The 19,475-nt window shown below is 45.3% G+C and overlaps 1 protein-coding gene across 2 annotated transcripts in view; it reads left to right on the top strand.

The window, feature by feature from the left end:
- Positions 1-12,095: 12,095 nt before the first annotated feature.
- MGLL (monoglyceride lipase) overlaps positions 12,096-19,475 on the top strand; it is a 99,483-nt gene continuing 92,103 nt past the window's right edge. Inside the window, exons 1-2 of one of the 2 annotated variants that reach the window (XM_063121376.1) lie at positions 12,096-12,299; positions 13,971-14,109. In XM_063121376.1, coding sequence (XP_062977446.1) covers positions 13,985-14,109 — 125 coding nt within the window. In that variant the 5' untranslated portion in view covers positions 12,096-12,299; positions 13,971-13,984. Of the gene's footprint in view, positions 12,300-12,885; positions 13,323-13,970; positions 14,110-19,475 lie in introns of those variants that run through there. The other variant, XM_063121375.1, reaches the window with a different exon arrangement.

Raw genomic sequence — 19,475 nt, forward strand, 5'->3', positions numbered from 1 at the left:
AGTAGTTCCCCATGTGTCTACACAGATGTAAATCCCATTGTGTTTCCAAATAAGGGCATTTCTACACCAGCCTGAAAATGCGGGCTGGTCACAGCTGAGTCCCTGTGCGTCTAAATGACGTACAGGGACTCCCGGGAGGAAAGAGGGCCAAGAACGGGTTTTCCCAGGGATAAGTACTCCCTGGGAAAATCCGATTCTTCCCACGGTCTCGGGCTTGTCCCAAGACCGCGGGATGTGTGGTTGCCCATCCCGGCTTCTTCCCTCCTCCCTGCGAGTAGCAGGAAGGAACCGGGCCAGGAGGAATTGAGGGGGGGAGCGGGATCGAGGCTTTTTTTTTAAACTTACGTTTGAGATGGAGCGCATGTGCGCTCAGCTCCTTTAAAAAAAATGGCAGGCACGACATGCTCCTTCCTCCCGGGATGTCGCGCCCGTATGTGGACTAAGGGGAGGATCTTGTGATCCGGATCTCGTGAGATCCTCCCCCCTCCCTCCCTCTACACTGGGCCGTTGTAGAAATGGCCTTCATAATGTTTGAGATTTCTGAGATGGAAATGTTCCCGTTTGGGCTTTTTGTTTGGTCTCTCTCTCTCTCTCTCTCTCTCTCTCTCTCTCTCTCTCTCTCTCTCAATTTCTAGCTTGCCTCCTTTCCCACCTTCCCTCCTTTCCCTCCTTTCTTGACCTCCTCTTCCTCTATTGGTAAAAAAATTCTATTTTTATTTGACATATAAACTCATATAATAACAGTATATAAGCATGTGGACTAAGGGGAGGATCTCGCGATCAGGATTTCACGAGATCATCTCCCCTCCCTCTACACCAGGCTGGTGTAGAAATTATTATTATTATTTATTTATATAGCACCATCAATGTACATGGTGCTGTACAGAGTAAAACAGTAAATAGCAAGACCCTACCGGATAGGCTTACATTCTAATAAAATCATAATAAAACAATAAGGAGGGGAAGAGAATGCACCAAACAGGCACAGGGTAGGGTAAAACTAGCAGTATAAATGGCCTAAGTGTACCAAGGGTTGCAGACTTACAGCACAATCTTACTTCTGCTCAAAAGTAAGTCCTGGCTTTCCTGGGGGCTGTGAGGAAACAGACGAAAACAACAACAACAACAACACACACACTGCTCCTTTGCACACATGCCAGGGAGGGAGGCACTCCCTGGATTCCAACGTGTGCCATTTAAAGGACCCCCAGGAAACAGCAGGATCTTCCACCTTGTTGCCCCCTCCTCCCTTTTAATGCAGCCCGAATAAATCATGTCAAAGAACCAGGTAGCACAACAGTGATTTCTCTTAACGTAGATACTTCCTCAGACTGAGAACATAATTAAATGAAGATGAGCATTTTTATGTCCCATTTTTAATGGGAGAGTGTTAAGCATGTACTTAACTCTCATTAAAATCAAAAACTAACTTAAGCTTTCAATTCACTAGCTCCTAGTTGCTGTAAATAACTTTTTCACTGTTTGTTCATGACACAGTTAGCCTACAGTGGGTGCATGCAATGTTAGTCCCATTCATTTCAGTGGGTCTGTTCTGTGTAGGACTAACATTGGATACATGTTAAATGTTTCATTACAGTTAACTGACTGCAAAGTGGCAAATGTAGCTTGAGCTGAATCATCTATTTTGGGGTACTTATTTGCTTAACTGTTCCTGAACTATTTTTAATTTATCCTTTACTGGGTATGATCATTACCCTCTATGATACTGGGGTTCAATTGGATACACACTGTTGTGTTTAAAAACAAGCTGCTCTGAACATTGTGCATACTTTCATGAAACTATCATGTTAATAAAGTAAGGATACTAATGATGTTCTGTGAGGGGTTCATATTCTTCACAAAGAACCATCCTTTAAAACAAAAGGCTTTTGCATCTCTTATTGCAGAGAAATTTATGGGATTGGTTCATGATTTGCAGTCAACATATGAATATGAGTGTGTGATTTAATCTCTATGGGTGTCTGTGCTTTTTAACATTTTAGTTCACTCAGAGGCCCTTAATAGTATTTATATAGCACATATTCTACTTTTAGTATCTCAGGGCCAATTTACACTATTTTTTAAAATCGATACTGTGTTTTTTATCTGGCTTACTTGTCAGCACATGACACAAACTCCATTCTGTTGTCCTGACACTGTAGCCTTAGCTAGACCTAAGGTTTATCCCGGGATCGTCCCAGGGTCATCCCTGTTCATTTAAGTGACACACAGGGTATCCCGGGATCAGGCAGAGACGACTCCGGGACGATCCCAGGATAAACCTTAGGTCTAGCTAAGGCCTATGTCTTCTTCAATATTCTGTTGTTGTTTTTTCAGACCACTTTTATGATTGTTAACTGTGCACACCTCTCCCACCCACCCACCCAAATCTGGTTATCACAGTTTTCATGTCCTACTGAGTGTGTTCCAAACTAGTGATATTATAACTCTTACCAGTAGGAGTGTCTTGAAAGCAGGGGCAACACTAGAGGGGTTGGGGGGGCAAGTGACCCCCCCCAAACAAGATGCTCACCCCCCATTCCCATTGCTGGACTCCTGTCACTACTTGCAGGAAAGGCACTTTTCAAATATACGTGCATTCGTATATTATCATCTCTGTTGCTCTTCTACAGTTCAGATGCAGCCCTTGAGGCAACAAAGGCTATGCATTTTGCAGCTACTGACATGCTCTTCATGATGCCAGTGGACCACAGACAATCCGCTGGGGGGGAGGAAGGGGAAACATCTGACATGCAGGAGAGAGGAAGAATTAAGGAGGCGTGGACAGCTGCATTGCTGGGGGTGCTAGAGCCCCAGTTATTTCCAGGGCCGGGCAAAGCTGGTAGTAGGCCCAGACCAGATAGGAAATGTAGGCCCCATTTCAAACTGATCATTAAGTATTTTAATCAGTTCTAAATACATATGAACTAGAACAATTTATTTAAAAGGTAATGGCAAGCACTTTTATTCAAGATATATGACGTCACTTTTTCACATTCAGAAATGCTTACGTGCTTTTCTTTGGGCAAATTCATCAACAATAACAGAAAAATCAAGCAACTTTGCCCAGGGGGACTTGGAGTAGGCCCCCTCAAAATCGTAGGCCCATGCCAACTGCCCCACTGCCCCCCCCCTCTGCCCAGCCCTGAGGCCCTACTTGGTATCAATTAGGCTAGGAATTGCTTTGTTATGAAATCACAACCACTCCTCCAATCACCTGAAAGTGGAGCAAATCCTTTAATCCCAATTTCTCAATCTCTGTTGCCCTCTGTTGTAATCCTCCTATGTATGTTTATTACTCAGAGTTGGGAAAGTGTGCATGGAATTTCAGCCCTAGATATTACTCTAAATGTTATCTGGAGTGAGACATGGCTTAATCCTATATATATATAAGCAAGAAACATGGACGTTGATTTTTGGCTGCATTTGTCCTCTTGGCTATCTTGCTCAACTGGACCTATGATAGCCAGAGATATGCACTTGTCCACTCCCATTCTTTCCTCACATTAGGAAAGAAAGAGCCTGGCGTTTCTTCCTTTAATGTTTGCCACCTAAAAATTCATTTTCCTACATCCATGAGCAAATCTTGGAAGTAAAACTTATTTTGATTACTAAATTGTGAGAGAAGAGCAACCCAAATCCATAGAGCACAGAGAGGGAGAGAAGGAAAGAGCACTTCTTCCATCCTTTCTGCTCAGAAGAGCAACCCCTCTTATCTCATGTCTCCCCTGCTTTTCCACAGAAGTAGCCTGTGGCAATACCCAGCTTTGTATGACTAGCGAGTGTGGAATGTTTGACTGAGTGGGTGTGGCTAGTGATGGCTGAGAAAGGGGGAGGGAGGAGTATAAATAGTTTGGCTGAGAGGATTGTGTGGTTTGAGGTTTGGTTTTAGTCTGGGAGTTTTAGTCTGGCTTGTGCCTCGTAGGCGTGTTTGGTGTGTGAGGAGTGAGAAGAGATAGGATTTTAAGGGACTTGGGATTGTTGTTTTAAGTATAAAAATAAGCAGGTTTGATCCAAATTGAAATACCAAAGATATGTTAAATTTCAATAGACTTTACTTTGTGTTCTGCTACCACAAACCACGTATCAGCTTGGATTTATTACCTGCTGTATTACACAGTGTAAAAGCATCTAACAATACAACTGCAGTTCAGTACCTCAACAATAGAACCTATTCAAAACCCTTTACCTTGTTCCCTCACATATAGGGGAAAGGTTGTGTTGTTTTTACCCTTTCCTCAGGCTTTTCAAGAGGTGGCGCTTGGCTTGAGAAGGGTGTGCTAGGCAAGGCCTTCTGTGTGAGGTCGGTGCCGTCACAGAGCTCAACAGAGGTTCCCATTCAGGGCTGGTCTTAGGCGTGGGCGAACTGGGTGGCTGCCTGGGGCTCCCAGCTGGAGGGGGGTGCCAATTGGAGCTCAGTGGCTGTGGCAGTTTCTACACGTGCCTTTTCCCCCCCGAGGTTGTCCTGGGATTATCCCTGTGCATCCAAATGACACAAAGGGAATCCCAGGAGCAGGCAGGGATGACCCCTCCATTTTCCTGGGATAATCCTTAGATGTAGAAAGGGTCCATGTTTTTTAATGTAGTGTGTGCAGTAAGAGACAATGGGAAATAGCAAATATCTGTAACCTTTCTTTTACGGTTCTATGGGTTGTTTGGGTACTAACTACAGAACTGATCTTCCATCATTTAGCTTTAAAGTATGCCCCCCCCTCCCGGGAGGGGGAGAGGAAGCACCCATGTAGACGAGCCCCAAGATGTCATTTTCAATGGACATCATATCTACACCAGGACTCAGAAATCCTCTGGCTTGCCCTGCAAAACTGACAGGGTGAGGGGGGGCCACTCCTCACCCAGGGATGCTATTTATCCTAGGGCTGGCCCTGCTCCCATCACTTCACAAGTCAGCAGATATGGACGCCACAACTCTCACAATCTCCCAGAAGAGTCTGTTTCTTCCCCATTCAAATAATCCCAATCTGAAATGTCTTTCTTCCCCCACCATATTTTCTCCCCCTTCCTCCATGATCAGCTACACCCACACCCACTCCTTCCTAGGAGTTAATACTTGTCTTTGAGGTGCTGAACTTTTATTAAACCTCCTTTAAACGCATGCACACACGCACATGCACGCACACACTCCTTGCCAGCAGTTCATAGAATCACAGAATCATAGAATAGCAGAGTTGGAAGGGGCCTATAAGGCCATCAAGTCCAACCCCCTGCTCAATGCAGGAATCCACCCTAAAGCATCCCTGACAGTTCTCTTTTGAACACACACACACACACACACACACACACACACACTTTTCTATAAATCCCAGTGTACCTAGCTTCAGTATTGACTTTAAATACTGTATTATCTTTAACCTTCTCAGTGTTAATGTAGGGTTCTAATTCCCCACATATATGTAAGATTCTAATTCCCCTGATGAGTGATTTTAATTCATTTTCAATGCTTCTTTAATAAAACAAAGAATTGTTTTCAAAGACCTTGTTGTAGGGCTCATCTACAGCAAGCAGGATATTCCAATATGAAAGCAGTATATAAAAGGCAGGAGCCACACCAAGCAGCGTATAGCAGTATGAAAGTGGTATATAATATGTCTCCACCGTGCCTGGGTCCAGCTCCAGCTGAGAGCCCCCTCCCTCCTGCTGTCACCTGTAACTGCTGAACTTTCCAACTAAGATTGTAGTGCCTGAATTTGCTTTCCTTTCCCCCCTCCTCCTCCTCCCTCCCAATCCCCTTTCCTTTTGTGTCATGTCTTTTAGATTGTAAGCCTGTGGGCAGGGACTGTCAAGAAATACCTTTGTAAGCCGCCATGAGAGCCTTTTTTGGCTGAATGGCGGCATAAAAATCCTTAAATAAATAAATAAATAAATAAACAGTTGTCAGTGCACTTCAATACCACTATAAAGCAGTAGTGTGGCTCCTGCCTTTCATACCTCTTTGAGAATGCAATATCCTGCTTGGTGTAGATGAGCCCGTGTTCTCCCTCTCTCTCAGCTTTTTGGGGTATCAGGTTTTCTTAGCACTTGGAGTTGAACGCCAAAAGGTCCCTCATGTATGTACATCCATGTAAATTAAAGCATACTTTGTAATACTATCCTGGCACTGAATAGCCACAACCTGAAGGGAGTACTTGATTTTTACCTTGTTGACATTGCGTTTTGAGGTAGGGTTTAATGTGTGTTTGGGTATAACTGTGTGTGTTGGGATTCCAGTTGTGGAAGGCTTAATCTGGGCTGCAGCTTGGAACTTGGTCTCTAAGGTGGAATGTAGGGGCATGTCTACACTTGCCTTTTCCCCTGGGATTGTCCCTGGATTGTCTACATGACGCACAGGGGATCCCGGGTGCAGGCAGGGACATTTCCCCAGGATTTCTGGGACCACTTTTTTCTTGGTTTTTCCCGCGATCCTGGAACGATCCTGAGGATCGCCCATCCCATCTTCCTCCCTCCTCCCCACAAGTAGCGGGGTCAGCAGAGGGAAGGAGCTGGGCCAGAGGGAGTCCAGGGATATCGGGGGGGGGGGGGCGGGGCAGGGTTGGGTTTTGTTTTGTTTTTACTTACTTTTTCACTGGAGCACAAGTGCGCTCCAGCTCCTGTCTTTCTTTTTTAAAAAATGGCGGGTGTGACGTCCCTTTTCCCTTCTGGGACATCGCGCTTCTGTATAGGTTCTGTATACAACCAGCAACCAACAGCCATTTTTGCAAAAAACTTTTAATCAACTTTTAAATAACTTTTAATATGTGCCTGGGGAGCTCTGGGGGATATGGGGATGCCTGCATAACTGTGGTCATGGGTAGGGGGAGGTATGGTGCTGGGGGAGGAACAGGCCAGATGAGGAGAAGAGGGGATAGATTCCTTACAGCTATCCCCTCTTCTAGTTCTTCCCCCAACCAGATGGTTCCTGGAGGCCTTATCAGCTTGCTCTCGGGTCTGGTGTTGCTGCTGCTGAATGCCAGGTCAGTCCAAAACAAAATCTCCCACATCCATGATCTGATTGTGGATGAGGGGGCTGACCTGGTATGTATCACTGAGACCTGGGTGGGTGAACTGGGAGGGGTTGCTCTCATCCAGCTCTGCCCTCCTGGGTACTGGGTGCAGCACCAGCACAGACTCGAGGGCCGGGGAGGGGGGGTTGCCGTGGTCTATAGAAATACAGTCTCCCTCTCTAGGCTTCCTGTTCATTCGAGTGCTGATCTTGAGTGTTTGTACTGTGTGTTGGGTACTCGAGACAGATTAGGGATTCTGCTGGTGTACCGTCCACCCCGCTGCCCAACAGTCTCCCTGCCTGAGCTGACGGAGGTTGTCTCGGACCTGGTGTTGATCTCAACTTCCATGCCAAGGCCGCTGTATCCGGAGCAGCTCAGGACTTCATGGCTGCCATGACAACCATGGGGCTATCTCAACATGTCACTGGCCCAGCGCATGTAAAAGGACACACGCTTGATCTGGTTTTCTCGACTGGACAGGAGGATGGTGATCTGGAAGTGGGGGAACTAACATCTACCCACTTGTCATGGTCGGATCACTTCCTATTGAGGTTTAGACTCTCGGCGGCCTTTCCCCTCTGCAAGGGTGGGGGGCCTATTAAAATGGTCCGCCCCTGGAGGCTAATGGACTCCGATGGATTCCAGAGGGCTCTGGGGGATTTTCCTGCTGATATGGCCGGTGCTCCTGTTGAAGCCCAGGTCGCTCTGTGGAATGCAGAGATGACTTGGGCAGTTGACACGATCGCGCCCAAGTGTCCTCTCCCTCTGAGCAGAGCCCGGTCAGCTCCTTGGTATACACCTGAGCTGAGGGCAATGAAGCAAGAGGGGAGACGGCTAGAACGTAGGTGGAGGATTTGTGAACCGCCCAGAGAGCTCCGGCTATTGGGCGGTATAGAAATGTAATAAATAGATAAATGGCCAGGGACGATCCCAGAAGCAGGTAAGTCCGGGATCGTCCCCCTTCCTCCCTCTACACCCTATGGTATAGACATGCCCTAGGTAACAAAAGAAGTGGTCCCTGAGAATGTGCAAACTGTTTTTACCTCATCACTGAGCCACTGTAACCATCATGAAGGGGTTTCTCCGCTTTCCTCGGGAGGGGCAGGAGATTTACTGAGAAGGTGGTGGTGGTGGTGGTGCAGTGAAGGGACTCATGGCCCTCTTCCGGGTGGGAAGACTCAAGATGGTTATAGAGGTATGTGTCTTCAGAATGACACAGGGGTGCCACTTGTTTGAAATTGTATAATTAGACCCCTAACAAAACAGGTGGGGGCTGATGTGCTTTGACTAAAACCTGCTTTTACTGACTCAATGGAGTGTACACCCAGGCCATATCTGGGTTTTAGGGGAAATCTTTTTCTCTACCACCTTATGGACTAGAAAGTGCATTTTCTATTAAGAATGCCCAAAATTGTGATTAAATATCCCAACTTTTTTCTCTGGGACAAGGCTACGCATCTGCCTTCTGACTCCACTCCAGAGTTGCAGCGGACGTGTGGCCATGCAGATGGCGACCCCTGATTGGTCGCCATCTGCCCAGACAGGAGGAGGGGTGGGCCAGTGAGCTGAATGGCCGCTGAAACGCTTCCATGCGTCCTCCAGCATGGGGAGAAGGAAACGCTTGGTGGGGGAAACCCCACAAGGAAAGGTAGAAAAAACAGGAAGGGACAGTGGGTGCGCAGCAGCTGTCGTGTGGCAATGCGCGGTGGTGCAGCGGTGCACAGTGCCACGGTGGCTCCCCCTCATCCTCCAATTGAAGGATGGAAACGCCGTGCTCTCTTGCTGGCATTGGGACAACCCCGCAGGAGCGCAAGCGTGGGGTTTGGGGGGCTTGCAGCACCAATGCATCATCATCAAGACAGCACCTCAGTATCCTGTATATGTTTAAGGAAACTGTCTCCAAAAAGTAATCCAGTTGCTTCTTGCTAATTTTGCTTACTGTGATGTAGGCTCAAAGTACCCTTTTTCTTATGTATTTCAGCAAAAAATATGTTTAGGACAGCAGTTTTAGTGTGAAATATATTATTTTTTTCTGAGATCTTAACATATGGGACACAGCTTGCCCACCTAGAAATATACTTTGCTCCTTCTGTCTCCCCAGCCTGATTTTTTTCTGGTGTCACCACTGTGAAAGCTGTAAAATCTGTTTTGCAACATTCCCCCTCCCCCTTCACCACTGCCATCAGGCAGGAAGAAGGGATTTGCAGGTATGATATCTGTGGGGTGCCCTCTATTTTCTCTCTTTGGCAATGAAGGCAGTTGGCCAGCAATTTCTTTCGGGGACTAATTCTCAATGTGCATCTACACAACTGTGAATAACTGCACACTCTCTTTATTTTAAAACTTGCGTTCTTGGACAGCTGCTCATGTATATATTGGACTAAAAAGAAAGAAGAACCTGAAACGGCAGCATGATCTTCTATTTCTCCCACAATTGCAGCATCACTATGCTGTGGCTTGTGATCTGTGCTATAAACACAGATGGTAAAGCACACATGACCTTTCAAACTCCTAATTCTCCCACTATTATATCACTATGCATTGGAGTATGGAGCTCGATTGCATCATAAACACAGAAGATACTGTACTGTATTGGTTAACATGTGACCACAAAGCAGCAATTGTATGTGGGGAAAAAACAGGAACCGTGGTACCTCGGAAACAAAAGGGGCTCCAGTGTAGACTCAGTAGTCCTTACAATGTCCCTGAAAGGTATGTCACAACAATCATATGAAGTAGTCCATTTATTCCTTTGGTCCATTAAGTCAGTACTACCTATGCCTACTGGCTGCAATCTTTTTTGTTGTGTGCAATGCTATTATAGTAAAATAATACTTATCATAATACCATTATTGGACCTGGCCCCCGTCTTTATGGTGGTGTTTTGGTGCCACGAGGTGCCTTGCATCTGCACTTGCATTCCTTCCCAACATCTGCAAGGGAAGGAACGCAAGTAAGAATTTTCCCAGTCTTTAAAAGTTAAAAAAATGGGGGGAGGAGAAGAACGGGGCCGGTCCTCTCCCCCCCATTGTATTTTATTATCTGTAGCTCTGCAGCTGCGCAGAAACAGATAATAAAAATTAAAAGAAATGGATGGGGAGGACCGGGCAGCCAGAGGGAGGATGTGAGGAGAGGGGGCAGGGACTCAGGGCGAGTCACCTCTCCTCTCCTCCCTCTGGCTGCATGTCCTCCCCCCATTTCTTTTTATTATTATTTGTATCTGCGCAGCTGCGGAGATACAGATAATAACATTTTTAAAAGGGGGGAGGAACAGCCCCGTTCCTCTCCTCCCCCCTCCTCCCCTATGGGATCCACTGGGGTAAGTGCCCGACTTTTTTGGAGCGGAGTTTCCAGGATTTGCCCCCGAATGGCTTCACAATGGTGGCTGCGTCATGTAGATGACGTGCCGCTAATGCGAAGCCACCCTGGGGCAAACCTTTTGGGTAGACATGCCCCTGGGCTGAGATCACCTAATTAGCTTATAGGTAAGGCAACATTTGATCAGAAGGCATTCCAAACTTATAGTCCTAAGCATTCCTGTGCTGACTCTACCCTGTGCCACAAGGCCCATGTACTTGGAATTCAAAATAAAATAATAATTACTGCTGCTGTTACTGCTATTAATTCTAATGCTCATTACTGAAATTTATAAGAAATTAAAGATACATGCTTATGGCCCAGGAACTACCCTCAAATTTAGCATTTCTTATTACATACTACTACTCTGTTCAGTGCTTGAATTACAGGAGGTGAGGGAGTGTTTATAAAACCCATTAAGCCCCAACCACTCCCCAAGTAATTTTATCCAAATCATTCCCACATACTCCATGTGGTCTTCTAAACACAATATTAAGGCAGAGTACCACAAAAGGTAAGGACCCTCTCCTACTTCCTGTAATTCACCACTGGACCTATCTCCTTTGCATAGAGAAGCAACAGTTTCTCTAACTTTACCCATCTAGTTACCCATCTTCCCCCCTTCCCACAGGGCAATATTGAGTGTCATCAGACAAGCGTTTTATCGAACGCTTGCTACTGCCCACTCACTGATGTTTGCACGTCCTTTAGACGTTATCGTCCACCTCCCGCTCATTTTTCCATCACAAAATAGACCCCTTTTAATCCATCTTTAAAAAAAAGAAAAGGAATGTGCCACTTCCTGCAGTGCGATATAAACGCCCCCTGAATGGGTCACATGGTTGTTGCTGCTTCCGCTTCCTCTCCCCGTGTAAAGAGACAGTTGCTATTGTGGGACAGCAGCAGGAGTCCATAGTGATGGTAGGCAAATGTGAAAATCCACCCATCGGATGATGCTCATTATCTCCAATTTAGGGACCAATAAAGAGCAGCAGCAGTGTGTATCCCAGGGCCGGCCCAAGACATTTTGCTGCCTGAGTCAGGACAAGATGGCACCCCCATCCCAGTTCTAACTACAGTTGCCAACTGGACTGGCAGTTGGATATGACCTCAACTCTGGTGAAGGGGGCAGCAGATTAGCTTAGGGAGCACAGGTCAGGCTGTCTGGAACACACAGTTCTGTCTTCCCAATATTGGGGAACAGTCAGATAAGGGGCTGCCAACACTTGCTCCACAACATCCAGCATCGGCTGCCTGAGGAGATAGTTTCGCTCTGCCTATCCGTAGGGTTGGCCAATGGTGTACCCAATGGAGGCTGGTGGCCTTGATGTCAATGGGGCTATGAATCAGTTCTGGGTTTCAGTCAGAAGTCTAAAGGCGCTATTCAGAGTGTCGAGACTAGTTTGGGGATTGATCTCAGCACTTTCGATGGCTCCTTTAAAGTTCCGACTGAACCCCAGAGCGGATTCACAGCCCCAGGGATATCGGAGTCAACAGCCTCTACTGGACGCACCTTGTAGGAATTTCGGCTTCTTTTGAAGCTTGTGGCTGTTATTTTGCCAGAAGAAGGAACACGCTGCTGGGAAATCAACCAGGCCCGCCCCTGCCCGCACCTAAGGAGAGGCATCGGGCAGCAGGCGTGGTCGAAAGGAAAGGTCGTGCGTGGCCACAAGCGAGCGCTGCAAGGCGGAGAGGTGCTGTGTTTGTGCGCGCCGAGGGCGAAAGACTCCAGCTGCTGCCGTTGCTCCTGCTCCTCCCAGTGCGACGGCCCGCAGGCGGGGGAAAGGCATTTTCTTTTTTATTTCCTCTGCCCTACGATAAATAAACCTCCAGCGCCTCGGCCGGTTTGTGCTCACACACGTGTGAGAGCGGAGTGAGCGGCTCCTTCGCGCCTGGCACCGCCAGCAGCAACGCGACAAGCCCAGCAGCGCGTCTCGGCACCTGGTAACGAAGCCCACCCCTTTTCCACCCCCCACCTCCGCGGCAACGTGCGCCTCGATCGGGTGCGGACCGCGCTCCCTTGCTGCAGGGGGCTGCGGGCCTGCCAGAGCGGAATCCGGTCTTGCGCGCTGCTTGATGTAAAAGCTGAGCGTCGCCCCCAGCCCCGGGCATCCGCAGCTTTCAAAACATGCAGGTTGTGTACACGCGCGCGCGCACATACATACAGGGAGACGGTTGCTTTTAAAATGCACCCGTGGTTCTCCTGGGAAACCCGGGATGTTTGAGCACATCTTCCTAAAACGGTTGGGGAAGGAACCACAGATAATTCCCAACAGGGATCGCAGTTAAGATCACACACACACACCATTCCTCGCTCCCTCCTTTTTCGCTTTCGTGGCTTCCAGCTACCTTGAATTGTCAAGGACAAGAAGGAAAGTTTGAAAGCCACCTGCTGCCAACCAGCCAGCCCCGCTTGGGAACTTTCCGTTCAAGCGGCCCACGATTGAGTGTGTTCAAGGTGCCTTTCGTGGTGTGTGTGTGTGTGTGTGTGTGTGTCACTTCTGAAACGCGCTGTTATTCTCCCCCCACCCTTCTTCCTTCCTCCGGCCCACACACGCGATTTGCTTAAGGAGATGTGGTGGGGGGAGTGATGAAATGAGCAAGAAGTGGTAGATTCATTGAGACCCGTTCCCTTCTCAAGAGAGCGGTTGCAAAAAGAGGAGCTCGGGAGGGGAAGAAGCAGAGCGAGGAGAAGCGATCGCAGGCGGCGGCAGCAGCCCAGCCCCTGAAGAGCACAGGAGCTTGTAAAGGCGGGGTGGGAAGTCAGGGTTGCTGCCGGTAGTGGCTCAGCGAAGCTGCCTTTTTGTAACGGTGAAGAATTGATTCTGGGCACTAGGGGGGTGCTGGATGATAGGCAGGGTGTTCCCGCTGCTCATCGGCGACGTGCAAAGCGCTCTTTCTGATTGCATTTGACTTGCAATGCCGGCTTCTCTTTGGAATGCAAAACCGTGCACAGGATGAAATCAGGTTTGTTACGACATTCTCTTCTGTAGGGGTTGGTGTATTTTTTTTTAATGACCCCCCCCTCCCCGCGTTCCCCCAGATGTCAGAAAGGATCATAGCAACAAGACAGTGTCAGTCACCTCATTACAGTGTCTCTTGTGCCGTTCTTTGGATTTTATTTATTTATTTTTAAAGAACGGGATGATGAATCTTTTATGCAGCTGGCTTCTTGTATCTGTACAGGAGCTTCACAATTTGCACTTGATTGCAGGGAAACATTTTTTTATTATTATTATTGTTGCTAAGATCTGCTTCCCTAAACTGATGGCAATAAACACAGATGGGAGATGAGGCAGGGGGAGAGGAAGAGTACAAGCTATTATGAAGCTGTGTGGTTAGATGCTTTTTCTCCTTTCTCCCCTTTGAGTATTTTCTCCAAGCAAATATATGTGTGAGCCTTCAATCTGCAAAGCAGTTGCATAGAGCTGATCAGATCCACCCAAGCTTTGTGCATTTTAGAAAAGTGAAAGAGGTGTTCTTGGGCAGATTTATGGCTGAGCTCTTTTCAAGCACATGGTATATTAGCAGATTCCTTCACTAGCATTCTTTTCAGCGATTGTTCTAAAAACAACAACAACCCAGTGTGTCTTGCTTTCTTTCCACATCTCGTAGGTCACTCTTCTAGAATGCCAGAGGAAAGTTCCCCACGGAGGACTCCCCAGAATGTCCCGTATCAGGATCTTCCTCATTTGGTCAATGCTGACGGGCAGCATCTCTTCTGCAGATACTGGAAGCCAGCTGCCACTCCAAGGTGAGCACTGCTAAGTGCTGCATTTGTTGTGTGTGAATAAATAATACATCATTTGTTCAGCTTCACTGCTGTTTGTACTATGGTACATTACAGTGTAGCAGCACACAAAATGTGCTGAATGGAGCTCTTTGACCAAAGCAGCTTCCAGTTATAACGCCTTAATTGTTCAGCATTTGTGCTGGAGTTACGTTGTATATTGAAATATTGCACTGGTGTATTACACTGTTGATAAACCCATTTTGAGTATTTGCATGCTGCTGCAATAAGTGAGAAGCTGGCTATTAATCATTCGCCCTCCTACTCACTGGACCAGGCCTTATCAGTTGCATGAATAAAAGCAACTCACATGAGTAAGGTTTGGGGGATATTTTTTAACCCTGTGAAACTAAATGATATGAGAAAAAATGTGGATCATGCATTTTAATTGAACACCGTTTACTTTAAGAGTTATGTCAAGGCTTAGGTTCCTCAACTTTCCTATTATTTCTAGACCTAGGCAGTCAAAACTTCAGAGCCCTATTAAAATTGCTATAAATCCAAGTTTAATGACTAAAGTTTCACATGTTGTGTATCATTTACTTTTCCCTAAGTGTATATAGTTGTACTTAGGTAACTCTTCCTCTTTAACTTGCCTGTGAGGTTTAGATGCAATTCAGCCCTGAAGATTTTGTATTTTTTAATTTTTGTAAACCACCCAGAGAACTTTGGCTATTGGGCACTATAGAAATGACATTCAAATAATAGTCAAATTACCAAATAATCAACCATTTAGGTAATCCCCTTTTCATAATCCCTTACAAAATCCCTCTGTCTTCATAGTTGGGCTTTGTGCTTCAGTACGCATGAATATTATACTCTAGATAGACATGTTTGTGTAGATTTTCCTCATTGTCATTGCTCTCCTTTCTGTGTGTTGATGCTGGCTTGTTGAGTATGCTATAGTTATGGAATAACATAAAGAAAAGAGTGAGACTATTGTTCTACACTTTGTCTTTTCTGCAAGCCAACCGGATAAGCTCTGTTTATTTTTACATTGGGAGGCAAGAAATCAATTTTGGAAAACAGCTACCTAAGGGACGGCTTTCCTGTTTCAGTCCAACTACAGTAGTTAAGAAGCCTTGAATGACTGGTGCCAGGCTGAATATAGGAACATAAAGCTTCCCTATTGTCGGATAGAGGTCCATCTAGACTGATCACTTGTTTCCTCAACAGCACTCACAGGAAAGAAGAAGAGCAAGGAAGAGGGCAAATGTGAAATAATTGATCTTCTGGGTGGTCATTCCCAACTTTCACACTAGTTTATCTTGATGTTTCAGAAGCTATGTTCATTGGTTGGTGCATTCCACTGAACTTAGAGACAGGTTACAAGGCTCAATGGACTATTGATCTGACTGTGTGGATGTTTTATGTCCCCCTGGTTTCAGCACATGATGTAAGGCTTGTGAACCACAGGAGTTTGCTGAAGACCCATCAAAGTAGTTCTTTGAACAAAATGTTCTCTTTCCTGATTCTTATAAGTTGCTGTCTTTACCTACCACGTTGTTTTCCATATCTTTCATTGAACGAATCTACTAGTGCAATTTTGCCTTTATTCAGGGCCTTTCTTAACCTTCTAACCTTTCACCTAGAAACAAAATCTGTCCAGTCCTTGTGCTTTGTTCTTTTCAGCACCCAACAGCCATGCTCTTGGAATAGTACCTCTTTATCATTTCAGAAATGTGGGTTCAGCAGCTTGCACTGACTCTTTTGCATTGCAAGCTAAGGATGTGTGCCTTTTAGGGGCTTTATCCGAAGTCCTTGCCATGGTCAGTGAAGAAACCTAACAAGATTTGGAGCTGTCTTTGAAGCATCGAGGGCTATGGCTGCTACATGATCCATGCAGCAGCTCCGGCGAACCCAAGGGGAAACTTTCTGGCACTGCTTGTAACAGCAGTCCTGGCACCATCCTAAAGATTTCCTCCACTGCACAAATCCAGTATCAAAACAAGTGTCTTCTGTGAAACCAGCCTGTCACGTATTATAATGCTAATTAATCATTAACTGCCCACAGTGTTCTTCAGTGAGTTGTGGAATTGCATTCCCCTTTCATGTTTAATTTCTTAGCAAATTAGTGGTGTTCACATGAGTCTTTGATCAAGAAATGAAAGGATGATAAAGCAGTGAAAGTTAGAACTTGGCATTTCATTCCTCCTGGTAGCTTGTCTTTTCAGAGCTCTGCACACACCAAGCGGTTAATTGAGAGCAAGATTGCCCTAGTTTTGTGACAACAAAGTAAACGGAATCAGTGCTGCTCACTTACAAGTGGTTCTTAAGGGTGTGGAGCCGTTTATTTTTAGCCCTTACTGTATTGTGAGCTGGGCATGTGAGAGAGAGATGGTAGGTTGCTAAATAATGATTTGTCGACCACATCCAACTTCATGGGCCGATCTTGAAATACTTGGGTAAATGGAGAAAATGCATTCCTCACTGTCATTCAGAGCTTCAGGGTATTTGTCTAATTTTGAATGACCAACAATAATTAATAATAGGGAGCTGCTCCAGGATCAATTTTACAGTCCTGTGAATCTGATGGAGTTTCAAACACGAAGAGAGGCAAATGTATATTTTTGTTAATAGTAATGAAGTGTTCTCATTTACCCCATTCTTGAGTGCATAGACTGGGGTGCTGTTTGCATTTGTGAGAAAAAAGATGTAAAAGTGCTACTTTTCAGACGTTTTTGTGTGATATGGAAACTTTTGAGTTTTCATGCAGCAACTGCTTCATACAAACATACATGCACACACACGCACACACATGTGGAAAGGAAATAAGAAAGCCACCACACCCTAATTTTGCCAAGTCAACACACACAAGCATACCCTGCCTTTCAGGAACATTAAATATGAGGACATGCTAGTTTAACCTGGAAGGAGAGGAAAAGCTATTACATTGCAGGTTAAGGAGGTGGATGTAGATGTGTTGGGTGTGTGGGAAGAGATGGTTTTGGTTTCAAAGAACTAGTAGAGTAGTACCAATGTGCATTCAAGCTTGGTTGGGGGGGAAGGAAGGAGGAGGAGGAGGAGGAAGGGAAGCAATACAGTGGGACTGAAATGAACAAAGTGAGGGTGAATATATGCCTGCACCTGTGCAGAATTCTGTTTCATTGAGTAGGTACAGATGTCTATGGCCAGTCCTAGGTATAATGTTGACTTACCTGTGCTTGCTCTGTGCCACATCCCTCCCTATCTACCAGTGCATGCAATATAGAAGCACACAAGCCAACATCACAGAAATCTAGTTTTGTTTTGGAGAAAATACTGGCCTGTTGCTATAGGGCAAAGTGGACATTTCTAATGTTTCAGATTAAGAGGAGTATTTTTCACAGCATGTGAAGAGTGTCTGGGGGTGATTCTTTGTTTTGTTTCCCTGCTCAGATATCTAGGTAGAGCAAGGCAGATGTATCTCTTCATCTAGATAAGCTGTTCAACTTGTTCAACTTGATTTGTGGCAAAGTCCTTTTGAGGCAAAACTTTGCAGTTTGATGTCTAATATGGGTTGGGATAATTTAGCCTTATTAATTATTTCTCATAACAAGAAACAATGTTGTGTTGTTTATTTTTTATCAGATCTGTAGTAGCAAAGTAGGTACTATTACTTGATATAATAAAAGCTATACCTACACAGTGAAAGAACAAGTTCAGGGTAGTTCAGTGTTTTTTGGAAGATCAGGTAATCATTAATGCAGAAAGGTAGTAAACTCTTCTCACATTGTTTAAAGTTAAGAATGAATAGTAGTAACCTCTTTTAAGGAATGACCCTGACCAAGCAAAATTAGAGGTGACTATATCTTACCTTTTTCCTCGGTTTTGAGGCTCAAAAGGTGCAAAGTGTGATTCTGTCTAATAATGGAGAGCAGATGTAATTTTCTAATCTATCAATACTTTAAGTCAGTTTATGGACTGTGAGGAAAGGTTTTAGTAAAGTTTTCTCATTGTTATTCAGTGCTACTTCAGCAAGGTTTTAGATTTGTCTGTCATAGTGACGTGTGGCGTCTTCATTTTGCCAGGCTGAAGAAGTTTTGAGGAAGCAATAAGTAGTGAAACTCTCCTAGGGAGATCTAAATATCTCACTGACCTAGTGGTAAATTTGGAAAAGTTAAACTCAGAATTCTTATTTCATGCTCTCTATTTCTAAAAGGGATAGGTAACAAGTCAACATTAAATTTAGCAACGGCCATAAATATAAACATACTTTGCATTGTAAACAAACATGCTTTCCTGATTACTGAGAAGGCTCAGAGAGCAACATGTTTACTTCTGATTAGTGCAGTGTCATTACACATGTTGTGTATAATTTTCATTTTTGTAAGCAATTGTAAATCCTATGGCAGACAACACTTTGTAGAGATTGTCTTTGTCTTGTGATTTTATTATGAAAACCAGAAGTTGATATCCTTTGGCCTGGAAGCCAAAAGCCAGCCTTCCTGGGATCCCATTCTGGCCTTTTAGGATTTGCCGGATGCAATGTCCCTCTCCCCCACCCCTTTCCACTAACCACTGATCATTTAGTGGTTTCATGGCTTTTGTGCACCCTGCCATCTAAAACGTTGAAATGCCTTTCATCGGACAGTAAGAGCTTTAAGGTAACATACGCTGATTTGGGATGTCTTTTTGCCTTTGCCTTCAGCCTTACCCACTACTGGAATGTGCCCCCCCCCCCCAGCTTCTCCAAAATTGATTTTGGTCCCTGGGCTGAAAGGGGTTCCCCACCCCTGGTGGAAATGTTGCTCTCAAATGTGAGAAATTTGAATTTGCCCAAGAACGTAAGGAGACATTTCATGTCTAATTTCCCAAATTAGTGCCCTTATAGTCAATGGAATGTGCAGCCCAATCCGTTTCATGTCTACACGGCTGTAAATCCCACTGAAGTCAGTAGAGCTCAATCCCACGTTGAGCATTGCTTTGAGCACTTCTACTCTTTGCTTAACATTTTAGTTCTAAGCACACTTAAATCCTATTGATGTCAATAGTGGAGTTTTGTTCATTGCGGGAGCTCTGATTTTCGATCACATTTTTTTCATTTTTACTTTGAAAGAGATGAAGACCTGAATTTTTGGAATCCTTCGCAACTGTGCCTGGGAGGTTGTATATAGCTCTGGGTTATTAGAATAAGAGCTAGTAGTTTAGAGTAGTTTTAGCTGATGAATTGTGAGGTTTCACCTGATTAATCAATCAGTTACCCAACTGTAAACAGTCACTACAGCAGCTCGGTGCGTCTGGGGTCACAGGCAGCGTCCAAGGTGCTTGTGTTTCTTGCTGCCGCTAGTCTGGATAGAATCCTCATACCTACAGGACAGTATTAATAAAATATTAGGACTGGAAGGGAC

The sequence above is a fragment of the Elgaria multicarinata genome, chromosome 3 (genome assembly GCF_023053635.1).
Source record: "Elgaria multicarinata webbii isolate HBS135686 ecotype San Diego chromosome 3, rElgMul1.1.pri, whole genome shotgun sequence".
Classification (NCBI taxonomy): domain Eukaryota; kingdom Metazoa; phylum Chordata; class Lepidosauria; order Squamata; family Anguidae; genus Elgaria; species Elgaria multicarinata.